The sequence below is a fragment of the Pseudochaenichthys georgianus genome, chromosome 23 (genome assembly GCF_902827115.2).
Source record: "Pseudochaenichthys georgianus chromosome 23, fPseGeo1.2, whole genome shotgun sequence".
Classification (NCBI taxonomy): Eukaryota; Metazoa; Chordata; class Actinopteri; order Perciformes; family Channichthyidae; genus Pseudochaenichthys; species Pseudochaenichthys georgianus.
The window spans coordinates 10509195-10528467 of record NC_047525.1 but is presented as its reverse complement, the minus strand read 5'-3'; the positions used below and the strand labels follow the sequence as shown (position 1 = coordinate 10528467).

The following is a 19273-nucleotide window of genomic DNA, read 5'->3' as shown; positions in this document are numbered from 1 at the left end:
AATATCTTTATTAAAATTAAACTGCCCGAAAATGATTTTAATTAAATAAAAGTCTCTGTTTCTGTATATTTTTGAACGCAGATTGAAAAGGTTTTACCTTGTTGGTTGTCTGAATGCTGTAGCCTATATTAACTTGGTCTTTATTTTTAAACACATCTTTATTTTCAGTCAAGTCCAGCAAAGGGCTAAACAGTGGAATTATAGCAGGATGCTCTTATCATCAGAGAGTAGATTATCACACATATATTGGTATTGGTGTGTATGTGTAATATAAATGTAGTTCATATAGTTCACCTTTTTTCTCACAAAGATATTTATTGAGGGGAAGATAATAGAAAGTCAGTGTAAATGTTTTTAGAATATAAAGTCGTGACATATTATGACCTGAAGGTGTCGCTGTATGATGAAAGAACATAGAGATTAACCGGAAGAAGAACAAATCAACCTTCACCTTGTGACGTCAATTAACATGGCGGCCCTCAGGACTGTCTCATGTTGACTGTTAGGAATACACTTAATAGTTCTTGCTAAATAAATTATAGATTTCCAGACAGAGTATGGGTCTTTCTTAACCTGTGTGGACATAATCAGGTGACGCCATGCTGACTTCAGTGGGTGTCCGGCTGTCAGCAGCCTCCAGAGGGAAGGTCAGTCTGGTGTCTGTGAGCAGGAGACTCTGCTCCAAACACCCCGAAACCCCGGCTTCTCTCCCGGACAGCGAGCCACCGAAGCAGCGGAGACCCAAGAAGGACCCCGCCGAGTGCTCCGTGCTCCTCTTCCCCGGTCAGGGCAGCCAGTTTGTGGGCATGGGTAGAGGACTCCTGCAGTACCCTAACGTTAAGGAAATGTTCACGGTGGCCCAGAAGATCCTCGGGTACGACCTGCTGTCTCTGTGCCTGCAGGGCCCCGAGGAGGAGCTGCAGAGGACGGTGCACTGTCAGCCCGCCGTGTTCGTCACCTCCCTGGCTGCGGTGGAGAGGCTCAACCACGAGAACCCCAAGGTGCCTGTCCGATTAGTCGAGTAACATAACATCCATTGACCAGCAGTATAAGCAGAAATACTACCGAGTAAAATATAAATATATATATACAATATAAGTACAATGTATGCAGAATGCCCCATTTTAAAACCATATGTAATATATAACAGGATTATAATTATGAATGCAATAGTGCTAATCACTCTAATGCTGCAGCTTGTAAAAGTGGGCATTTCTTATCATACCACTAAAATGTGTATTCTTTGAAATGTTCTGAAAAAGTAATCTTATAGGGTGCACAATAAATTATTAGAGTAAAGGTATACAGTATCATAAAATATAATTAACGCAGTGGAGATAATGGTCAACTCAATATGCTGTTGAGTAATTTAATTTATAATAATACATATTATTTAATTGTTTTATGTAACTTCTGACACTTTTGTCCACAGGCCATTGAGATGTGTGTCGCTGCTGCAGGTTTTAGTGTTGGAGAATTTGCTGCTCTGGTTTTTTCTGGAGCCATGAACTTTGCAGAAGGTAAGTTTGTTTCCTAACTTACACACGACAAATACTATGTTGCTCAGTTAAAAAATGAATATGTTTTTATATGAACCTCTCTGTGTCCTATAGCTCTGTATGTGGTGAAGGTTCGTGCAGAGGCCATGCAGAGAGCATCAGAGCTGGTTCCCAGTGGGATGCTGTCCGTTGTTGGTAGACCTCAGGCTCAGTATAAACACGCTTGTCTGCAGGCTAAAGAGCACTGCATGAGCCTGGGGATCGAGGAGCCCGTCTGCTCTGTGGCCAACTACCTGTTCCCTGATGGCAGGGTCATTGCAGGGCACCAGCAGGTATGGAGCATTATGGCAGCCATCCAAAATATAGCTATTAATTAACAGATGAGACAACTTTTACCACAAATCCTTGTTGTTTTATCTAAAGTACAGTTATATTGATTTGTCTAAAAGTGTGATTAGATGAGCTTACAATTTACAGACTCTGAATCCATTTCATCATAACTGTATTCTCTCCTCAGGCTCTGGATTTCCTGCAGCAAAACTCTCGACGTCTCCAGTTCATGAGGACCAAACCCCTCCTGGTCAGCGGGGCCTTCCACACGAAGCTGATGGAGTCGGCTACTGAACCGCTCAGAGAGGTGCTCAGACAGGTGGAGGTCAGTCACAGGTTTTATTAAGCCACATCTTAATCATGTTATATAAACATGTACTTGAAGTTCATGTTGCCTAGTTTTTTCATAGTGAAACCGTATTCAAAGTGTTTGGTCAAAAAATATATTGTGGCGCCCATTACCCACCCTCAAGTCACCCACTTATAGAAGAGCTGCTCCATAATTACAAACCGTGTATAGTTTTAAATGAAAACTTCATCAACATAAACCATTTACAAAATGTAAAAAATAAATGTGTTAAAATGTCTTGTGTGGTGGTTCCCAACTTCCCATTAAAAGGAAAAAAACACGACTACTGCGACAATTAACCGATTAATTAATCAGTCTATCAACAAAATATAAATCTGGACTTGATTTTTATAATCCAATGTTAATAATAGTCATTATTCATGCTAAAGTGCAAAATATGTGTTTGTTTCCTTGTCATTAATAGTAAACTAAATACATATTTTCTCCTTTTTATGACATTTTATGGACAAAAGGTTTATCTGTTAATTCAAACTTTAACAACCTACATTATTTTCATCATTCCATGTCATGTGATCATTTGTAACCTCATCATTAGCCAATTTGTTCGCCAACACTCTTAATTTAGTAGCTCACCTTTTCATCTAACATCTATATTTCTCTCCCGTTCAGGTCCGTCGTCCCGACATCAACGTGTACTCTAACGTGGACGGAAAGCGCTACATGAACGAGAAACACGTGCGCCGGCAGCTGGTGACGCAGCTGGTGTCGCCGGTGAAGTGGGAGCAAACGCTGCACGAGATCTACGAGAGGATGCACGGAAAGAAGTTCCCTTACACCTACGAGGTCGGCCCGGGAAATCAGCTCGGTGCCACACTACAGAGGTGTAACATGAAGGCCTTCAAAACGTATGAACATGTGGATGTCGCCATTCATGAAGAAGACTAAATATGAAGAGGTGTGGAGGTCAACAAATGTGCGTGTGTGTGTGGACACCAACAGAAAGACCTGTAAGCTCCTGTGGTTGCTTCGTATGGTCTTGTAAGTGTATTATCATTGTGTAATTAAATATTTTTTATTATTGAAATTGCAAAATGTCATCATTTAGAAGTTTATTTGCATCACATGAAAAAGCATGTTCAAATCTGACACAGAAAGTCCAGCTCCCTTCATTTTATATTAAGCCGGGTTACTTATAATTTGTAAAAAATGTGGCCTCTTAAACCCGTAAGAACAAATCTGGATAAAGACTGCAGGCCAGCAACAGTACATTCATGGGTAAAATATTAGTTTTTACATTAATACATCTGTGAAACATGTCACTGCTACAATACGCTGGCCATCTCTTCGGGCAACACTGTAAAACCAATTCAAACAATTTTCACACAACTAATTTAACTCTTTTTTACTCCTGTTTCTGGTCATATAATTTTAAATGCAATCAAAATAGTATACAACAAAAGAGAATTCAAAGTAAACAGCAGAAACAAATCAGTAAGTAATAATAGTGATTCATTTGCAAACTTTTTTTGTCAAAGATATAATGGCCCAAAAGTCCTGCTTATGGCCCTTTTTTTTAGGCTTTTTATTCCTTCCACATTGCAGTGAAAATGGCGACTGCAGCCACCAGCGCCACCGTCCCCAGTGCTCCTCTGGTCCAGCCAGCGCAGGCTACTGGTTTTAAATTGGACACCTGTGAAAAGAAAGAAAATTAAATGATATTGTTTGGATAATTTGGCCCCAAGTTTCAAATAGCATTGCGATAAGACATGTTGAATGTGAAGGGGAAAATGTGCATGCATATAAATTATGTTTTGTACAGGGTTAGTTCAGAGTTTTAAAGGTTTGGTCAATATTGGACATTTTCTATATTTTATACCTTTAATATTGCTTAAATTGTAGTCGTGAAACACCATACAAACCCTGATTTTGTGCAATTAGAAAAGATCACTTGAGACAGATAAAATACGACAGAATACGTTTTACCCAGGCTGCCCAGGCGTCCGCTCTGAAGATCCCCTGCCCAGGCGCAGTGCTCTCTATCCAGGCCTTCACCCCTGCAGACAGGCCCTGGAAGCCCCACAACTGCCTGTGGATATCCCTGGAAGAGAAAAACACCAATGTTTTATCAGCCAGTCACTTAACTGTTGAGGTGGAGTAGATGTTCTTTGTAACATATGTTATACCGGTATATTGTCCTGGTCAGGGCCTGTGCAGGTCTCAGCATGTGGAGAGGAGGGGGGAGCCAGGGGGTCCGTCTGCCAGCCCACTCCTGGTCCATCTGGTCTCCAATCGCAGCCAACTGGCTCCCAAAGGCCCGCGCAGCCCTGTCATTTATCCTGCAGGGTAACCACAATCACTCTGATTCAGTTATGTTCACAATGTTACCCTTCTCACACACACTTTGAGGAAAAAGTAGTAGCATGTACCACATTTTGGGGGATTTTTTCATATAAATTAGATGTTAAAACAAAACCCAATTACTTTAAAGTTGCTAAGTCAGTAAAGGAGAAGCTTTATTTTCTTTACATAATGCTGAGCTTGTGAATATCACCAAGGGATCAATATCTGATTTTATAAACTTGGTTAATTATATATTATTCCTATTATTTATTGTATAATCTTAAAAGTAGCTAGATGTATCAAATAAAAGTAGTCAGTACAATATTTGGCTCTTTATTAGAGTGTAGTATATATATACTACAAGTAAGTATATGAGTATAAAATAGAAGAAAATGTAAATACTCGAGTTAAATACAAGTACTCCCAAATCAAACTTAGGCACAGTAGCCTACTTAAATAAATGTAATTGTTGACCATCAACCACTGTTTTTTTGGTACAATTGATCCCACTTGACGTCTGTCTGAGCATTATTGTTGTTGTTGTTTTTCTCACTGATTTGGGGAATACCTGAGGTTCACGTCTAGCAGGACGTCAGTGTCCCCTTCCCCAAGTCCAGCCTGCAGGGACACCACGCGCCTTGGCTGTCTAGTTTGCTCCACCATCTTGTTTTCTGCAAAGAGAAACCGGTTTTATTCAAATGATTCATATGTAAGTAAGGGTTCCTAGAGCTTCATCAGCCATGCAGATGAGGTAATGGCTCCATGGTGAAAAAAAGTGTTTTGCTGCTCGACTCCCAACGTTCATAAACAGGCTGTGTAAATACTGGCTCATGTGACCCGGATAGGTCGTGGATGTGTTATCGGAGACAAAACCAGGTAGACAAAACAGGCTCTTCCAGATCTGAAGAGATGACCTCATCTGCTGGCTGGTTGTAGCCTACATTAACACAAGTGTGAAGATTTAGATCTAGTTTATGCAAGAATCTGTGTATCTAATCTAGCTTTATTACTGGTTGTATGACCAAAAGATCAGGTGTGTTCCCTGTCCTCAGAGCACTTCCTGTTCCCACCTGCACTCATGTGCCTTCAATGCAAATGAGGCATTTACATAACTCAAATCAACCAAACTGCCTTACCAAGAAGAAATACAAAATGTCTTGGTTTTAGATTTTACAGTCGTTTTCTTATTACCTAAGAAAAAAAAATTCCCTGTGCGGAAATATGCACTTATCTTTACAGTTAATTTGACGACAATACTACCATCAAAAATATAGCCCTGAGCTATGATTTTATAGTTAAGGAACCTATAATGATATAATCATAGCTTTAGATCTAAAATAAAATACCCAGACGACAGTTTGGAGTTTTAATTGTGTAAAAGCCTATACTCATTTGCCATATTGTCATAACAAAGAGATGAAGTCATCCTTCTTACCCAAAGCAAACAAAGGTCGTTTTGAAGATCACACACATTAAATACACATTAATCCCACAGATATAAAATCATTTGAAATGACTTACTACATTTACAAATTAACTAGGGTATTGTATGATGTTGGATAAGTGTCATTATATTAAACGGATATAAATGCTCCAGACAGAAGGCCAACAGGTGAAGGCACAATAACAAATACAAAATAAACTAAAACCTACCTTGTGTGTAGATTAAAGTAGACGCCGCCCTGTAATACATATAAAGACATAATAGTTTAAATGTTAGGTAGATAATGAAATGAATACATATTCGTAAAGTGTTTTTCCTGTACTTACAGCAGCGTCTTTTAATCTTGTTGCTCTCAGGTAACTGCCACAATGTGACTGACCACGCCTTTACCTGCTGCTGCAAACACTGACCGCCAGGGGGCGACATATCAGCAACACGTAAGACAGACAGATCATACAGTATAAACAAGTGGAAAACAGTTGTATGTGAATCCACCTCATATACAACTAGGTTCATAGTTGACATACAATTTAAAATAATATTCTTTCCACACACATGTTACGATTAAATCAGTCATGTAAGGTCTAAAATATGCACATATTCAATATAGTTCACGGTCAGCCAAATACAACTGTACATGTACTCAACTCTATGTATTCTTTTAGCAAATAAAACCACATTTGTACTAAAAAAATATATCATGATGATGTCCATACAATATTTAAGTTGTTATATTTTATAATAGTTGCTTATGGTGCATGTTCCAATTAAATAAAAACAAGGGGGATACAGAATGACATCCAAAATATCTCTACCTTCTACTTTTAAAGCAACATTTAGAATGCAACACAGACCTCGAATATTTCTGCTATATAAAAATGTAAAACATGTGCAGTATTTATATCACTTCGTAAAGCACATTGCATTGCATTGGTGTATAGAATGTGCTGTACAGATGCCTTGCCTTAAAATATTGATGGTATTTTGAACGCTGTGTACCAAAAACCTATAAACACAGTAAGTAACATACATGTTACCCATGTACAACATCTTAGTGATTAATTTGGACGGTGTGTAATATATTTACAGAATGTATTCACAATGATCTTCGGTAAACATCAGGCTGTTTAATGCATTTCATACACTGCCCCCTGCTGGTACACTGTGGTGATGATATCTTGCAATGACGCCACTGCGTCCTCGGTTGCTAGGTTATTTATTCTCCCGGAAAGACCAAGCCCATACCGACGTCGTTTAACATTTTGGAGAAATTCTCCTTTAAAAAACTCTTTAAATATAATTAAATCATATTGTAAGCTTTATTACGTTACAATACTTTTATTGTGAAGTGAGAGGTGGGCGTCGCTGTGTACATCTTCACGACACCACACCGCCCGGGACTAATACCGTTAGCCTGTTCGTTTTAAAACATCATGGAAGCTGTTATTACTGTTAGCTTGTGCTATTAGCAGTGTTGACAACGTGTCTCTGTTTTTCGCTATGAGTTTAGCTAACTAACGACAGTGTGGTGAGATTGCATCACCGTGCTGGTGATGCTCTGCAGCAGTGCTGGGTGTTTCCAGCCGCCTGCTAACAGAGGCTGCCCGGCTAGCTGCTGCTGATGACTCGCTGTTTCCTGAAATTTTTCTGCAGGTAGGTGACTGCTGTACTGCACGCTAGCTGCATGCTTTCTCCTAGGCTCTGTCTCTGTAATATCTGTGCATTGAAGTGTCGTAAAGTAACTACAAATATGTACTCAAATACTTTACTTAATTACAATTGTGAGGTACTTGAGTTACTCTACTTGAGTATTTGATGTGGTTGTTACTTTGTAATTCTACTCTACTACAATTCAGAGATTAATTGTGTACTTTTACTCCACTACATTTATTTTGTGCCTTTATTTACTTGGCAATTTTGGATTAATGATACAAATATATCACTTAAATACTACTTTAGTTACACCTGGACTAAATTCACAAGCTACCCTGCAGTATACAAAGTCATTAAAACTAGCTGCACCTTTACCAGCTTTAATAACACTTGAATGCATCAATAATTATAATAAAAACATGTTATTTATATTAAGCTGAAATGGTCCAATCTGCATAATGAGTACTTTTACTTTTGGTACTTTAAGTATATTTTGATGCTAATCCTTTTGTACTTTTACTTGAGTAACATTTTGATTGCAGGACTTTTACTTGTTACAGAGTATTCCTATATTCTGGTACTTCTACTTTTACTTAAAGGTCCCATGTCATGCTTTTCTGGTTATTACCCATCCCCTTGTGTGTTATGAAGGTTTTCATGCATGTAAATGGTGTGCAGAGTCACAAACCCTCAAAGTACACCCTGTAGCGAGTAAAACTCTAACACAGAAAATACCTGTCTATGCTGCCCCAGAACGCCTCGTTGGAGATTTCTCTTTTTCTTCCTGGGTACAGTGACGTGACCAGACCCAAATGGACCCAATCCGTGGAGCTCCTCACAGACACACACTCTCTCAGCGGCGAAACTGTGACGCGCTGGGGGGGGGGTGCTAGTGGAGCCTCGCAGCCCCCTTCCTGCGTCCATTGGCGATGTCTCGCAGGCCCCACGCAGCAAGCAGGACATGAACCCAGCTCACACTGTCCGCTCCTCGCAGCAGCGAGCCACGCAACGTCCCGCCAACACTGCACCCAGACCCCACGCAGCATTCTCATCTGTTTGTCATTACTGGTGTCATTTTCTGGTTGCTAACGCCATTGTAACACATAATCACTGATGATCCGCTGTAACGGCCCGTCCACACAGCGGCGTGCGTTGAAGCTTCCAACTCTTCTGCCCATTCACTTTGAATGGGGTGACGTCACTTTTAGCCGAACTGCATCGTGGGAAGCGACGTGGTCAAGTACACACCCAGCACCAGTGAACTGGACAACATGTTTGTTCACCTCACTAACGTGGCCATCCAAAAACACGGGGTGGCGTGGCTCGCTGCAAAAGTTGAGCAATGTTCAACTTTTGACGCCTCGGTAGAAGCGTCAGCCAATCGAATCATATGCCAGTACAAGCTCTAGCCAATCAAACCGCTGCTTGTGTGTCAGGGGCGGGAGATTCATGTGATTGGTTGTTGTTCGAGTGTCAGACACGCCCGCCGGCAAGCGTCAACGCACGCCGCTGTGTGGACGGGCCGTAACGGTGCTCATCAGAACAGAGTGGACGAGCTGACCAATCAGAGCACAGTGGGCTCACAGGGAGGGGGGGCAGGAGCTCCAACAAGCCATGTAGGACAGAGAGTGAATACACATACAGTACTATACAGAGATGCTGTATGAGAAACCAATGTGAGTGTGGAGAATTGCACAATGTAAATCTATTCTAGTAGACCTCAACAATGGAATTATGATCAGTAGAAATGGCCATGACATGGGACCTTTAAGTAAAAGATCTGAGTCCTTTTTCAACCTCTGATGCATTGTATTATCCTATCTGTTTACCTGTGTTGTGCTCCACCCCAGAGGGAGGCACCATGGCCGGTAAGGTGAAGTGGGTGACGGATATTGAGAAATCAGTGCTCATCAACAACTTCGAGAAGAGGGATTGGATTCATGTCACCGAAAACGATGACTGGAATTTCTATTGGTAAGTTGACACCTTATACACATTACACCTGACTCTTTAGACATTGGATTATACACTCTCCGAGCAACATGTATGCAGTTGTGAAAAAGTACTTAAGATTTCTCAGTAAAAGTACCAATATAACTATGTTAAATAGAGGGAAAGGTACTGCATTCAAATCACTCCTGGGAATAAGATAGGGATAAATGGTGTTGTCATTTAAAAAAAAAAAATGTATTCCTGTACTTGTAAGATAGATCAAATAAACAAGTAATTAACAAGAAGTGGTGGGGTATCATTTTTATATCATTCTTTATTGTGTTTATGTATAATGTCTGTTTAATTGTCTTCCTGTCCCTTTCATCCTGTTGTCTTTAAGTCTTAATGTATATTCAGTTTAGTATTAAAAAGTTTTTCACATGTTTTATATGCACAATATAAATCTGGAAAGTAACTAGTGACCAGTGGTGGAGAGCAACTTAGTACATTTACGTAATGCGTTGAGTACAATTTTGAGGTCCTTAAAAGGTAATTCAACACTATACTCTTGCTTCACTTTGAATATTCCAATTCAGATAAATAATACAAAATATATGTGCTTTATACAATTGTATAAATCCCTTGGTAGACTTCACAGGCTACAAAGCAGTACATCCGTTGCCCCCTGCAACATCAAAGTGATGTAAAATCTTTGTAATATAACGTATATTATTCTCAAATTGGCCATCGTGTAACATGAGTACATGCATAATCTACTCTACTTGGTCACTCTCACTTGCTTCAAATAGACTGCATGTTAATCCTATTTATGTCAATAATGAGTTATAATTACATCACCAAGCTTATTACTAGGCCCCTGTCTCTTCAGATAACCATAACTCAGGTTTATTTGTTCCCACATGTAGGATGAGCATCCAGACCATCAGAAATGTGTTCAGCGTGGACACCGGCTACCGCCTGACCGATGAGCAGATGGTTAACCACTTCCCCAACCACTACGAGCTGACCAGGAAGGACCTGATGATCAAGAACATCAAACGCTACCGCAAGGATCTGGAGAAGGAAAGCAGTCCGCTGGCAGAGAAGGACGAGAACGGGAAATACACTTATTTAGGTGTCCATTTAACGTTGATGGGAGGGATCAGGGTAGAAATACACACTTTTTCCCTCACAAAGATAATATTCTTAACTATTTCCTCCTATTTCTTGTGCAGATTTTGTCCCTGTGACGTTCATGCTCCCGGCCGATTATAATCTCTTTGTGGAGGAGTACCGAAAGAACCCGTCCAGCACGTGGATCATGAAACCCTGCGGGAAGGCTCAGGGCAAAGGCATCTTCCTCATCAACAAACTGTCCCAGATCAAAAAATGGTCCAGAGACAGCCGCACCTCCACGTGAGTTACCCAAGATATCGTTGTCACACTTCCTGTGAGACTCTTTACATAGATGTGCTTGGTGCCAAGTATTCTCATTTATTACACTTACTCTTTTAGTACAAATGATCCCAAAGAGCACCTGTTCTGTCCTGTTGTCAACTCAATCAGTGAAAAATGGTTGTTTTGGTAAACTGCTTAAGAGTACCACCAGATGTCACCCCTGCAGCACTCTATACGTTCTCTTTAGTGAAATATGTTGGCTGCTATTCCACGACATGTCCTGAATTAATTAATTAATTTCATGAGAATTTGCCATCAGGTTTGTAGCTGCAAACAGTGGCAAGGAGGCCTACGTCATCTCCCTGTACATCGACAACCCTCTGCTGATCGGAGGGAAGAAGTTTGACCTGCGCCTCTACGTTTTGGTGACCACATATCGACCTCTGAAATGCTACATGTAAGCCCTGAGGTTATGTTTCTTTTATGTTTAGAAGTAATCAATTATTATATACCTGTAAACAGCTGGTATGTTCTATTGTTATTGCATTGCTAGGCCACAGCTTGGGTCCCTGACTACTTCCTGTCAGCTCATCATGTCACTTATTTACACTGCAACAGGAAATAAATTGGGCCATGTTGAGAATGCTTATGTTGACAACTGTATTTTTTAGTATTTGTATAATTCGAGTTTCATCACACACACCTTTGGCTTTGGGAAATTGTAACAGGCATGTTTAACTGTTTCCCGCCCTGAGTGATCTCTCTCTGTGGTTTGGTCCTCAGGTACAAGCTGGGTTTCTGTAGGTTCTGCACAGTCAAGTACACACCCAGCACCAGTGAACTGGACAACATGTTTGTTCACCTCACTAACGTGGCCATCCAAAAACACGGGGTAAGTCTGGATTTTGGTAGGCATGGTTACAAAAACATAGTGTTTTAAAGGGTAATTCCTACAATTCAGTCTGTCACGTGGTAGTTGATTAACATATTGGCTGTTCGGATGCACGACTTTTAGATGATAGTCTGGGAATTGTGACCTTTGAATCGCACCCTTCGATAGCTCAGTTGGTAGAGCGGAGGACTGTAGTTGGAAAATCAGACATCCACCAAAATCAAACATCCTCCAAACTTTTTTTGGTTCAAATCCTACAATTCAGTCACTTTCGTAAAATGAGATCACAAAGCAGCATGGGCAGCAATATTCTGACTTTCGCTCCATAATACAAGCTCCCAAACCATGGACCCTGCATTTCCCATAATGCAACTCATAGTGAGTCATAAATTGAAGTGATGGTCATCATAATATGCTAAAAACCCAAATAACACTAAAACCAGAATCCCTTGAGTTTAACTGTTGTTTGGAAGCAAACATGTTATAACATCACACCTGGAACAAAAGTTCCCTTTTAAATGGAAGTACATTATTTTATTTAGTTTGCTATTTGGTTCATTTATATTCTTACAAAATTATTTATCTTCCCCAGACTAGATCCACTGACACTAGCTGACGAAATTCAGGCATTATTTATTCTCTCAAGCTAATCTGTACATTTTTTGTAACGGAACAAAAAAAACAATTCTATATCTAGTTAAAGTTTGTTTCTTTATTGCAGGATGACTACAACCACGTCCACGGAGGCAAGTGGACGGTCAGTAACCTGCGTCTGTACCTGGAGAGCACCAGAGGGAAGGAGGTGACCAGCCGGCTGTTCGACCAGATCCACTGGATCGTCGTGCAGTCGCTGAAGGCCGTAGCTGTAAGTGGACATGAATTCTTTTTCATCCTAAATTACACCGCAAATAGATATGACAATTACTTTTACTGACATCATATGACAATTACACAAAGTGTGCAAAGTTTGACCAAATTGGTAGTTGATAAACATAGTGGCTGTTCGGATGCACGACTTTTAGATGATAGTCTGGGAATTGTGACCTTTGAATCGCACCCTTCGATAGCTCAGTTGGTAGAGCGGAGGACTGTAGTTGGAAAATCAGACATCCACCAAAATCAGACATCCTCCAAAAAGGGTTTTGGTTCAAATCCGGCTCGAAGGAGTGCATTTTTAGAGGCTAAATAGCCCACAGTTGACCATGTGGTGTAAGAGTAGTTTGTTTAGAAACATGGAAAACATAAATTGAAGTGAAAACAGCACCAACATAATATCCCTTGGAACCAGTAAGCGGGCGTAGTTATCTGTTTCTGCTTTTAATGTATTAGTCTTTATGTCTTTTGGCCTCTGGCCTTCTGACATTCTGTATGACCGATCAACTTAGGCCCAATACCAAACCACGCCCTACACCCTACCCCTACACACTCCCCCTCCGTGATGGAGTGAACTCCGTGGAGAGACACACGAGGCTCCCTCCTGTCAGATGGAGGGAGTAAATACAGCGGCAAGCTTTGGGACAAACTCCCCTCCGGCAGAAACAGGAAATGCCGTAACTGTATGTAACAACGGTTTCAAATCAGCATCTCTTTGACAAAAAATGTAAATTAATAACTCAAATAAAACTCCAAACATCTTTAATTGTGTTACTTTTTTGTAAAGCTCTTTTAGTTTTAAACCTGATATTTATAAGCTTCTTAGTTTTTGCAACAGTCTGTAAATATATACAACAACAACAACAAGAAAACAATAAAATGCACACATTTACCTTTTTCTAGACTAAAACAGATATGATCCTAAGTTAAAAAAATATGAGGTTATCATGAGGTTGTTAACATCGCAATTTATCAGTTGATGTTTGCTGAAACTACTTGTTAACAGCTTGTTTCCTGACGGACACACACAGCGCTGAGACCGGTCAGGTAGAGACCGGTCTCAAGTCAGCACCGCTGCAGACTCGCTGTTTGAGGGCTTGATAGCCCACTCCCCCTCCACACCGCTCCACACTCGTTGGTTTGGAACAGCCCTCAATATGGCGGACCCTCCGCACGAACGGAGGGGTAGGGGTAGGGCTATGGGGTGTAGGGTGTAGGGGGCGGTTTGGGATTGGGCCTTATACTGCAAATGTGCCTGGTGCCAGTGTTTACTGCGTGCCCCTGGCCTGAACACACCATGGGCACCTTGTTTCCGTAGTGTAGTGGTTATCACGTTCGCCTAAGGTCCTTACACACCAAGCCGATTTTCGCCGTCGATAGATGTGTGGCCGTCGATGAGCCCTTGTCACTACCCGATCTGCATCCCTGCCCTATCTGCAGTGCGCATGTACGAGATGGTCCGCCATATTGGACAACTCCGTACGGCAACCCAACTAGGACACTTGACACAGTGGTGTTTGGCAAAGCACAAAAAGAAACCTAAAAAAACTGAGAGAGATGAGTTATTGTTATTACAACGTGACTTCACTATTATTTAACAACTCTTTTTATTGGGTTCTTTTATTTGGGGTTAAGTACATTGTCAGAATAAGTGAGAAATGGATTTAACTTCTGTTAGACAGCTATCATACTGAATAAATATTCACTGTGAATGTATGCAAAAATGTATGGCCTATAGCTGTCTAACAGAAGTTAAATTCATTCCTCACTTATTCTGACAATGTACTTAACCCCAAATAAAAGAACCCAATAAAAAGAGTTGTTAAATAATAGTGAAGTCACGTTGTAATAACAATAACTCATCTCTCTCTGTTTTTTGAGTGTTCTTTTTCTGCTTTGCCAAACGCCACTGTGTCAAGTGTCCTAGTTGGGTTGCCGTACGGAGTTGTCAAATATGGCGGACCATCTCGCACATGCGCAGTGCAGATCAGGCAGGGGTGCAGATCGGGTAGTGACAGCCCTACTCAGATTGGTGTGTCCCCGCCCCGTCGTGTATTTTCGGCCGTGCCGACACCTTCCGCCGCCGATTCAACATGTTGAATCGGGAGACTGTCGGTAAAAGGCTGTCGGCTAAAGAAATGACTCTGATTGGCTGTGCAGCTTAGCGATCGGTGCATGAGAAGCGAAACGGAAGTGAGGGACCCAAACAAACGATTAAGAAGGCAAATCTGAGATTTCATTTAACTCCAGCTCTCGACACAGGTTCGGGAAAGCCCCATGAGCTTCTCGCTGTAGAGTGAAAATGCACACGCTATTTGTTGTTTGTTTATATCACACAGTCTGTTCTTCTTCTCTCGGTGTATCACGCAGTCTGTCTTCCGGTTGTTGCCTCTTTTGGAATGACGAATACACATTACCGTCGCCTGCTGGTAAGGAGAGTTATTGCCACTCACGCATGCGCAGTTCGTAGGTGCTACTTGGCCGTCGGCTGAAGTCTTTGCGGTGTGTTCCATTGCGACTGTTGGCCAAGACGCAGGAGACGTGAGGCGACACAAGAGTCGGGTCGTGTTCTTTGGTGTCAGATTGGTGTGTAAGGACCTAACCATAGACTGTATATATAAAGGACCTAACACATGCGAAAGGTCCCCGGTTCGAGACCGGGCGGAAACATTATTTGCTTATTCCTCTGGTTTATGGCCATATTCTAACATGTCAAATATAGTACAGTAATAAGTACACCACTTCCGTACAATAAAAGTCAATTTTCACTCATATATTTATCATATTTCCTATTCAATTAATACTGGACCATTAAAGTAAAATAAGCATTTCCCTTTGAACTATAGTAAAGTAGATCAATACAATGGCATTAAACGGAACTACTCAAGTGAAGTACCTCAAAAGTTCAATAGTGGTGTAATTTACCAAAGTTCTATTTTAGCAATGCTCACTAAACTTTCACATCTCTACTGCTGAAGCCACATACAGCACAAAACCCCTCCCCCACACATGTTTGAGCCAAAAGTCATTGTGATTTTACTCTGTTCCTGTTGGGATGCTGCCTTTAGTATTCAGTGGTTTCAGCCAGCTAGTACTTTTAAACACACAGCTGTAAAAACACACCTGCATGTGGGCACTTATTTTTGTTTTTAGCATTTATTGCACACTTCCCTTTTCTACTAGGTGATCTGACTCACTTCCCCTCACAGGTTGCTTTTCTCTATTGGCTAACATCTTTCCCTCATGAATCATTCTATATTACATTAAAATGTAAAATGTTCTTAATCACCCACAATGTAGGTCAGTTCCTCTTCCTAATCCAGTGTCTGTCTTTTCTCTCTGCCAGCCTGTGATGAACAATGACAAACACTGTTTTGAGTGCTACGGGTATGACATCATTATCGATGACAAGCTCAAGCCATGGCTTATCGAGGTGAGACATTTAACGGGAGGAACATGCATGAACACAACACAAAAATAAAATCGTGTTTTTCTTTGCTTTGTTCCTGTCCAAGGAGTCCAAGGATACTTAACAAGCTTACACAATGACTCCACATTCCTTTCCCATAAATGTTTAGCAACTTTAAATGCCCCTGAGGTTGATCTTTGTGTTTGTACTTTGAACGTGTGCTACTCTCTATTCAAATGTTCGCTGAAGGTGTGTCTTTCACCCATCCAATGCGTTCTTCCAGCTGACACACACTGCTGTATGCAACACTGTATGCTTACTCGTCTTAAAAAGATTGTATTGTCCTTTTTACTTTCTAAAATATTATGTTCCTCTTGTGACTGCCATATCTTTTCTCCAGTCATTCTGACAGCTACACAATGACTTGCTGTGTTTCAAGGCTAGGCCTGAACTATTTCTGTTACTAGAAATTAATCTGGGGCGACATAACAATGGGAAATGAGTTTCCTTTGTTCATTATTAGTACAAGTATTCCTGCTGGCAGCCAAATCAGGTACAGGTACTGAATAACAAAAGCTGAGAATCAAAAGTCTTTCACCCACTCAAGGATTCAAGTATGTGAATATCAAAGATGCTGCTGAATCTCTCTCTGGGATCTGTTCATATGTAAATGGTACTTCTTTGTGTGTGTCACTCTCAGGTCAATGCCTCCCCCTCGCTGACTTCCAGCACAGCCAACGACCGCATCCTGAAGTACAACCTCATCAACGACACCCTGAACATCGTCACACCCAACGGGGACATCCCAGACTGCCGCTGGAATCGCAGCCCGCCCCGCGAGGCTCTGGGCAACTATCAAGTCCTGTGAGTGACATTCAGGACTACCTTATACATTCACAACTCCAAGAAGGGTCACATAGCTGCTAAAAATATCCTTGAAGAGTTTGTCTTCTACAGTTACTTCAGCTTAAGTTGCTTTCTGGTTTGGCAGTAAATTGCACCCTTCGATAGCTCAGTTGGTAGAGCGGAGGACTGTAGTTGGAAAATCAGACATCCTTAGGTCGCTGGTTCAAATCCGGCTCGAAGGAGGGAGTTTTGAGGGGCCCATAGTTGACCATGTTGTACAAGAGTAGTTTGTTTGAAAACATGGAAAACGTTAATTTACATGTCACTTGGAACTGGGCTGAAGTTATGTTTGTCTTTCCTTTATTGGTATTAATGTATTTTGTCTTCTGGCTCTGTATTTGATTGCTGTTACCTGACTATCTTTACTACAGATTAATTTATACTGAGATTGTACTTTACTGGATGTCCCTGAATGCACCATTGGCACCAAGTTTCCGTAGTGTAGTGGTTATCACGTTCGCCTAACACGCGAAGGTGAGCCGTGTATACCCATAGAAGACTTTCTATTGGCCAGAAGCCTCTTCAAAAGAACGCCGGTTCGAATCCCACCTGGCCCAAACAAAATGTCCCACATTCAGTTTCAAAATGTTGCTCATTTTACACAAACACTACATTTTCCTTTTCAAACGTTTAAAGTTAAAGTTGAAACCGATATTTGGAGTTAGAAATGAATTATTCTTTGCTTGCTGCTTCTTATAATAGTTATTTTAATCTTAATATATAGCAATAATAACACAAATAATGATATCTTAATATTAGTGATAATAATGTTTTATATAATATCTTTGTATTTTTACTTATAATTAATATTTTAAAATGTTGATTGGATAGATGTTTACATTGAGCATATGAGTGTGTTTCATTGTTTCATTTTCTATCACTATTACTTCCTCTATCAAGTAAAGACAGCCACAGTGATGCATTCAAGATCATTTATTCAAAAACAGAAATATTAAAAATAGAACAACAAATATATAAAAAACACTGAAACCACAATACAGAGAGAACAATCAGATCCTGAAAAAAGGATTGAACCATATTATATTCTTTGTATTTTTGGACTATATGATATGTTGTATTGCACCTTAATATTTAATATATTATAATTTAGCAGAAGATAGTGTATTGTTTTGATATAGATTTATTTGATCTCACCACCATCCATTATCTGAAATGTTTTTCACCTCATGCTCTCGTATGGTTACTATTCTGCATTCTATTCTCATTTTAGTGATTTATACCCTCTTACTTGGTATTTGTTTAAATGTATTCTAGTGCAATAATTATATTTATTCTAGTGCAATTATTGTTCACTTATTTATTCTAGTATAGTATATAACATTCTAGTGCAACATTTAAATACATTACAAGTTTAAGGCCCCAGCACTGACAAGGTTTGAGTGGAAGACCCATAGAAATCCTTGAAATGATTATTATTCTTTATTATGAATTGAGTTTTTTGAATGAAAAATGAAAATACCCTGTTGTATTTACTTGTGAATCCCAATTATTTGAAATAGTAAAACATAATGTCTATATGTGTTTGGAAACAGGTAAAGCAGAGAAACAGTATACATATATAGCAAGCACATCTTTCATTCAAAGGTGTGGCATGATATCTTAGAGGGTAAGAAGCGAGGTGTTCTAAGCCACTGCAATATTTAAAATGCCAAATCCTCGTATGACAGTCTAAAAAAAAGCATGCAAAAACGGAAAAACACTTCCCATCATTGCTGACATGTTAATTCCTTCAGTTAGTTGGAGAACAGAATAACACAAGCATCAGAACAGACCAGAACACGGCCAACATAACAAACTAGTTGAGAATAATAATGGCAGGGAAAATCTGTTGGAAACAGTTAACCCTCCACACTGCTGGAGAAAAACCTGTTGGTGTAGACACAGCCGGGGCTCTGGAGACTGCTGCTGGCGGCCCTATAAAGCACAGGTGACAATGAACACAGTGTTAACATGTACAGTACGTTTATATAATCACTGTATATCTAACTGGATCCACCTACTTGGTTCAGTGTAGAGTTTCGAAGGAGACAGATCCAACATCGCCCTCTCCAGCTCCTTGTCCTCCTCCATCACTAGGAGATTAAACAATAACATGTATTATGTCAATGTCATGTTCACCTTAAAGCAGTATTTGCATATTACTGTGAGCTGACCTGGAGTGCTGGATGTCAGAGTGGAGGTAGCTGATGCAATGCAGCCTTCAGCCGGTGGTGGACAGGACTCAGCCCTCTGCTGCTTGAGGATGTACTGCTGAAGGGTGTACATC

At 40.4% G+C, this 19273-nt stretch overlaps 3 protein-coding genes and 1 non-coding gene across 6 annotated transcripts in view; 3 read left to right on the top strand and 1 right to left on the bottom strand.

Moving 5' to 3' along the window:
* Positions 1–446: 446 nt before the first annotated feature.
* mcat (malonyl CoA:ACP acyltransferase (mitochondrial)) lies at positions 447–3223 on the top strand. Its single transcript, XM_034074915.2, has 5 exons — positions 447–1001; positions 1433–1520; positions 1614–1831; positions 2017–2154; positions 2809–3223. The coding sequence occupies exons 1-5, from the start codon at positions 600–602 to the stop codon at positions 3082–3084; spliced, it is 1122 nt and encodes a 373-aa protein (XP_033930806.1). The 5' UTR covers positions 447–599; the 3' UTR covers positions 3085–3223.
* A 70-nt stretch (positions 3224–3293) lies between these two features.
* Positions 3294–6308, bottom strand: bik (BCL2 interacting killer). 3 transcript variants are annotated; one of them, XM_034112293.1, is made up of 6 exons: positions 6250–6308; positions 6133–6161; positions 5048–5150; positions 4323–4475; positions 4116–4237; positions 3294–3829 (listed from the first exon to the last, which is right to left on the bottom strand). In XM_034112293.1, exons 3-6 carry the CDS (start codon positions 5140–5142, stop codon positions 3669–3671), a joined length of 531 nt encoding a protein of 176 aa, XP_033968184.1. In that variant the 5' UTR covers positions 5143–5150; positions 6133–6161; positions 6250–6308; the 3' UTR covers positions 3294–3668. The 3 variants fall into 3 exon arrangements, with proteins under 3 accessions (XP_033968184.1, XP_033968186.1, XP_033968185.1); XM_034112295.1 differs by having other exon boundaries at positions 4123–4237; XM_034112294.1 differs by lacking the exons at positions 6133–6161; positions 6250–6308 and having other exon boundaries at positions 5048–5180.
* An 837-nt stretch (positions 6309–7145) lies between these two features.
* The window catches only part of ttll1 (tubulin tyrosine ligase-like family, member 1), a 37652-nt gene continuing 25524 nt past the window's right edge, over positions 7146–19273 (top strand). Inside the window, exons 1-9 of the mRNA XM_034074703.1 lie at positions 7146–7576; positions 9427–9550; positions 10435–10643; positions 10744–10924; positions 11226–11363; positions 11690–11798; positions 12520–12663; positions 16018–16104; positions 16781–16944. Coding sequence (XP_033930594.1) covers positions 9438–9550; positions 10435–10643; positions 10744–10924; positions 11226–11363; positions 11690–11798; positions 12520–12663; positions 16018–16104; positions 16781–16944 — 1145 coding nt within the window. The 5' untranslated portion in view covers positions 7146–7576; positions 9427–9437. The remainder of the gene's footprint in view (positions 7577–9426; positions 9551–10434; positions 10644–10743; positions 10925–11225; positions 11364–11689; positions 11799–12519; positions 12664–16017; positions 16105–16780; positions 16945–19273) is intronic.
* On the top strand, positions 17082–17168 carry trnay-gua (transfer RNA tyrosine (anticodon GUA)). Its single transcript is given in 2 exon segments — positions 17082–17118; positions 17133–17168. It is a non-coding gene; the product is annotated as a tRNA-Tyr (tRNA).